The 6,441-nt window shown below is 33.2% G+C and overlaps 1 protein-coding gene across 1 annotated transcript; it reads right to left on the bottom strand.

The window, feature by feature from the left end:
• Positions 1 to 2,711: 2,711 nt before the first annotated feature.
• Positions 2,712 to 5,944, bottom strand: LOC108847956 (probable methyltransferase PMT23). Its single transcript, XM_018621340.2, has 8 exons — positions 5,404 to 5,944; positions 4,609 to 4,758; positions 4,247 to 4,517; positions 4,051 to 4,161; positions 3,805 to 3,973; positions 3,489 to 3,728; positions 3,195 to 3,389; positions 2,712 to 3,073 (listed from the first exon to the last, which is right to left on the bottom strand). The coding sequence occupies exons 1-8, from the start codon at positions 5,812 to 5,814 to the stop codon at positions 2,875 to 2,877; spliced, it is 1,746 nt and encodes a 581-aa protein (XP_018476842.1). The 5' UTR covers positions 5,815 to 5,944; the 3' UTR covers positions 2,712 to 2,874.
• Between the last annotated feature and the right edge of the window lie 497 nt (positions 5,945 to 6,441).

The following is a 6,441-nucleotide window of genomic DNA, read 5'->3' on the forward strand; positions in this document are numbered from 1 at the left end:
AACTATATAATTTTCATCGTATATTACTTGAAATGTTATCTTATTTAAGAGTGAGATTCGTAACACATGGATGATGATTTATTTAGGAAAAATTCAAGCTGAATCTCACAATTAAATTTATAATATCACTGAGACATTAATATACATGTACGGCACAAGTGGACTCTCACTCTACTATCATGTTAATTAGTCTCATAAATTCCATTTCAAAATCAATTGGTAATGAATAAGTTAGTTCATGTGTTTATATATATTATTACTCGAGTTTCATCTAGATCAGATATGAGAATTTTTACCTCTGTTACCTGTTATATATATTTTTTGCTATGAAAACCCCACAAGGCACCAAATGGAAAATGTTTTTTAATTATGTTAACTAACTGCAATTTCAATACCTGTTTTCTAGTGCAATGGAATTATGGAACTTAGTTGACTTATTGTATGAACATGATACCTTTTTAAAACTAAAAATACCAATTTCTGATTAATTCTCTAATAAAGAGTTCCATTACAATGGCCTATGAAACTATGTAACATGATACTCTTTTCTTTTTATTCAGAGATAACCTTTATAAGAAGTTTGTATAAATGAAATGTAAATCTATAACATTATAAAATTGAACATTAAACCGAAATGACTTGACTACAACATTTTTGGTTGAAAGATCATTATCAGTAATATTTACATAAAAGTTTGCTGACAACCATATTTTGTGTCTACAGCCGAATATAATGTAGCTAGAAAGAATGTTGGACGGGGCTGAATTATCTTATTTTCAGCATGAAAATAACAACGCTGTGACTGTTGTCATACATCATATGTAATGTGAAACCAAGCTAAAAATCCACTGAAAATGACGCGAACGGAAGATATACATTTTTTTTTTTGACTTAACGGAAGATATACATTGATATTCTCATGTTTACATTTTCAGAACCCTTGCCTATACACACATAAAAATATATACGTATATACACAAAAGATTTTCATATACTAATTTACACTGAGATACAAACAAGGAAGTGAGAAAGATTTGAGTGCTAACATGTAAAGCCGGTCGCCGACCTCTTATGATATCACGATCATAATTAATTAGGGTGGGTAGTTTCCAGATTTTTGGAAGTATTTATTATTCGATCCATTTGACGGAATAATCAATTATCCGATATAATCAGATCTGTACCTATCCAAATATTTGTTGTCCGAATATCCAGAAAATATTATATTTTAATTGGATAATAATCGATTTGATCCATATAAATAAAATAAAAATTTAAAGATAAATTAAAAATTGAAAAATTATATAAATAATTAATATTTTATCACAAAATGAAATTTATTTACTTTTTAAATTTAATTTTATTACAAAGTTAAAATTAATTTACTTTTAAGTTTTAATAAGTAAAATTAATCAATTTAATAAATCAAATCTTGTAAACCTTACATAACATATAACAATAATATATATATATATATATATATATATAATTACTGAAATATATGTATATACATAAACATAATAAGATCGGATTCAATATCCGCTCTTAAAATATTAATATTATTTATGTTTTGTTTTTATGGATATTTACTTATCAGTATTTGATTTGTTTCATAAAGTTATGTACTGTTTGATTTTTTTTGTTCAAATTAAAACGGATAATGAATCGAATCAGCGAACAGAAAAAACGAATCGGATCAAGATTATGAATATTTTGCCTATTAATTACTGTAAAGAGTGGTTGTAAAGTTGAATCTATAAAAGATAGAATTTGTCTTTATGTTTGCCAAAGCTTTCATGTGGCCAAACATTGGATTGGTTGGCAGAGACAATTTCACTTGCATGGAGACAAACTTATAATGCGCAAATCTTCCATTACATTATATATAGCATTTCACGTACAAACGATGTCAAATTATATAACATGGATATGAAAATTAGTACCAAAAAAACGAGTTCACTTGGCAAGCTAGCTATACACAAAAGAATTGTAATAACTTGGATAAAACAAGAAGTGAAGGACTATTAATTATTCTTTAACAATAGCTAGCTTACCAAGTGAACTCGCAATCTAGTGTAAAATCGAGGACAAAGATTGTTGACAATAGTTTATATTTGAACATGGAAAAGGTCATATATTGATGAGTATATGCATAGAAGAAATCTCTGTAATATTAGTATATGATTAGTAGTTTTAGGGATTATATGTTAGGTTTTGTTTAGATTGTGGTTTATAATGTAGATTTTCTGAAATTTATAAAGTTTATATTTTCTTTCTGTATTTACTAGGTATATTTTCTTTCTGTATTTTCTTCCCTTATAAAAATATGAAAATAATTTCATATTTCTTGAATATGATCGATTATAAAAGAAATATAGTCAACTACACAGTTCTTAAATCATTTAATATAGTCAACTATACAATTCTTCAATCATTTTGTCAAGACTGACTCAATCTCGCTAATAGACAGAAACTATGACTCTAAAATGTTAGCTTGTGGCTCATATAAACAGTTCTCTTTTGAACCGACTTACTGTTTAAATCTTGTCTTTTGTAACTATGTGGTTAAAACGACTAGGTGAGATGATATAATATGGTAGTGTTGATAAAAAATCAATGTTTCTAGGTGATACTTATATCATCATCTCGTCACATTGTGGTTAAAGCATGTTCTGAGGTAATATGGTCACAATCTGATTGTATTAGATCCATTAGGTTAACAAAAAGTTGGATTTCGAGTTTTAAAAAAAAATACAAAATCCCCTCACATTCATTCATAATGGGTAGTCTATACTTCGACATGTATATAATCTGGATAGTATACAAAATAAAAATTACTTTGTTACTTTTTGATTCTTTTTATTGACTGACTAATCATAGCTCAGGTTTAATGGGACGCCAAAATCCCTTCCGACCAACCAAAAATCGATCCTGGTATATTTTGGTTGACCAATGAAGCGAACCAAGTATGGATTCAAGCTTCTTTATCGTTTCCATGGTGTCTTGTACCACAAGGTACCCTCCTGGTCTCAACACCCTGTCAATCTCAGCTACCACTCGTACAGTCTCACACCTAATACCATCAACAAATGGTCTGTGTGTTAGGGTATCAAACATGATCTCTTGGGACAAACTTGAGCTACACAGTGACCCAAAAAAAAAATTCATACCAAACAAAACAAGTTAATGCTTACCTTTGTGTGACATCTCCCAAGTAAAAACTGGAATGCAACAGATCGTATGTTCTAGGGTAAGTGTTCAAGGACTCACACCAGTCGTGGTAAACTCCGATCAAGCCACGATCAAAAACGACTGAGAGAGTGTCAGGTTTATCCACAGGAACAACATTCATCACCCACAGAGGTCGGTTTACAAGAGCAGCAGCAAACCTATCACACCAAAAAAAAACATGTAACTAAGTCTAAGTTCTGGTTTTGTAATAAAAGCAGGATTCTCTTTTTCTAAGTTTCACATAAATGTAAACTTACCCGCCAAAACCGGCATTCATGTCCATCACATTCCGCACGCTTGACCAGTTTACAGCTAAACGTTCAAGATAGACATCAGATACAATCTCTGACCATTTCTCTGTATCTTTCTTGAATGTTTCCACGTCAACCAAACCGCTTTTAGGTTTAACACTCACAAGCCGTTTAGGCCAAAGTTCAGGCCAAGTCTGGACACCTCCACTCGGTAACTTGGAGATGCATTGGCGGAGAGGAGCATACCTAAGATTTAAAAAAAAAATCAAAAAGGGATATGAAAGGGTGAACATACACACATACTTTTATGTGAGTTTTATACCATGAAGCATTCACTTCCTCTTTAACGCAAAGAGGTGGTTCTTGCGTGTTACGTTTCTTATAGCAAGATTCTGAAGTTGGTTTTTGATATATCACGAGTCCTATCCCTGAGGAGTCAACCGTCTTTGCCACGACCTTCCAGCAAATGGATTTAGTCAGAGAAACCATTGCTGCAAAAACAGAAGCATAAAGATCAAGACCCAAATGTTGTATATAACCAAATCTCAAGAACAAGACTGTTACCAACCAGTCCATATCTTGCTATCTCTGTCATTGTCTCGATAAACAGGAGTTGCGGACCATATGAAGAAACCTCCTGGCCTGAGTACCCTATTGAGCTCCAACAACGGTTTCCCACCTAACAAAATCAAACCGAAAATGACCGTGAAGCCTTGAAGCTTAAGCAGCGTTAAGAGAGAAAGAAAGGAGACAAGTGTTGTTACCATCAGCATCCCAATGGACTCTGCAACGTGCGCAATGGATAAGATCAAACGCATTGGTCGGGAAAGTAAGCTGTTGCGTTCCAATGACGGAAAGTGTTGCAGGTATCCCTCGTTCTAAGGCAAACTGAATCTGAGCTTCGTGTTCGTCTTTAGGGGCAAACGACATCGTAATGACATCTTTGTCTAGTAAAAACCCGCCAAAGCTAGCGACTCCACAACCAACATCTAACACAACTCTTATGTTTTTGCCCCATTTGATAACCGGTAACGCCTGTGGAGTTTGAAATGAATGTAGCATGAATATATATATATATGGTTTTGATCCAGACAAACAGGGGAGAGAAGAGTAAAAAAGTGCAGACCTTTTCGATGAACTCAACGTAGTGAGTGACTCCGTATTTGAATTGAGTACCTCCTCCGGGAAACACTAAAAACTCGCCCTCCTTTTTAACCCAGTTTTGTTCCTTCTTGTATTCAACAAGCTTGGGGTGAGGAACATTGTTATACCATACCTACAAGATCATGCAATACATGTAAATTAATACAACTTCTCTTGGTACTAAAATTAAGTTTTGTTCAAAAGCTTTGAAGTTTTTTCTTGCCTTTCCACAGAAAGTTCCATAGTTATAGTTTAAGCACTAAACTAAAGACATACTCAAACAGTCAAACGGTTTACTTGCAGGTCTGAACTAGATCATCTATCTTCAAATCAAAAGCTATAATTTTCTTTGTGCCTTAAACTCTGAATCCATCAGAGCCTGAACAAAGATCTTTTCTATAATTTAAGCACTAAACTGAAGACATACTCAAACGGGTTACTTGCAGAACTGAACTAAATTAACTATCTTCAGAACAAGCAGATCAAAAGCTATAACTTTTCAATATTTTACCAAAAAAAAGAAGAAAAAAACAATTAAAGAAATGTTCCAAAAGTTCCAATAGTACAAGATCATTCAAAAATTACTGAACTCATGTGGAACTAATACAACTTCTTCTCTGCATTTTCAGGTGATAGAGCTTTAAAATTTATCACTAAACTGAATATATATACTCAAGTGGGCTTTACTTGTAGGACTTAACTAAACAACATAGCGAACTAAAGCTAGAATATCTCAATATCAACACCAATAAAAACAAGAAGAGGATGTGTGTCTCACCATGTCACGGCTCTTAGGCCACGGAACGGGCGGCTTATAGTTATCCGGCAAGGGCACGAGACACTTAGGTGTTGGTTCAGGGCAATGCCGCTCACGATGTTCCATATGCCTCCTCGATTTGAGCTGCTTAATGGCGTCGCGATTGTCCAAACAAGGAATGTAATCGACAGATTCAGCGCCTTTGCAGAGATCCCACTTCATCACCTCCTCATCCTCGTGGTGGTTGTGGGAAGCGTTGAGCTTCATCTTCATCTTCTGAGGAGGAGTCGAGGGTTTGGGGAGTGGTGTGTAGTCGGTGGAGAGAGAAGGGAGAGGGAATCTGAGGTTGTCGGAGGTGAAGAGGAAGAAGGTGATGGCGATGAGGAGAGTGGTGAGGAGTATAACGACGACTTGCTGTACGGAGATCGCCATTGAAGAAGATGGATCATTAGAGAGAGAGACAAGTAACGAGACCGTGTCTCAGGTAAGAAGAAGCTGAGCTGAGCGAGCTTCAAAAGTCGCAGCTTTCACATTTCGATTTCGATTTTGGCAGAGAGCAAACATCATTGAGTTTTGTTTTTACTTTAACGCAACGCACCGACAAGAGTAAAAAAGAGCAATTTATGTCCGAATACTTTTATTTCTGTTTTTCATTTTCCTTTTCTTGACAATGAATCTTTTTTTTAGAAAATTTTATGTTTTATGTATGCCTTTTGAGTTTTAATTTTTAATTAGTTAAATATATGAAAATTAATAAACGAATTCTCAATATTCAAATGTAGCCAATAAATTCACAGACCCGCTATCCTAACTTTTACAGTTTTACTTTTCAATTAAACATGATTTTTACTGACTAAACTTTTCATACATGGGTTCAATTAAGATTTCTTAATTTTCATTTAATAAGAATTTCGATTTGATATTTTCACACATATTAATAAAATGATTAAATATATTTACATTTAAATAATTAATCTTATATATATATATATATATATATATATTTATCAATATAGTATTTAAGATAATAAAATTATACATAGGATCAATTCATTTTGT

This window comes from Raphanus sativus, unplaced genomic scaffold (genome assembly GCF_000801105.2).
Source record: "Raphanus sativus cultivar WK10039 unplaced genomic scaffold, ASM80110v3 Scaffold0697, whole genome shotgun sequence".
NCBI classification, from domain to species: Eukaryota; Viridiplantae; Streptophyta; class Magnoliopsida; order Brassicales; family Brassicaceae; genus Raphanus; species Raphanus sativus.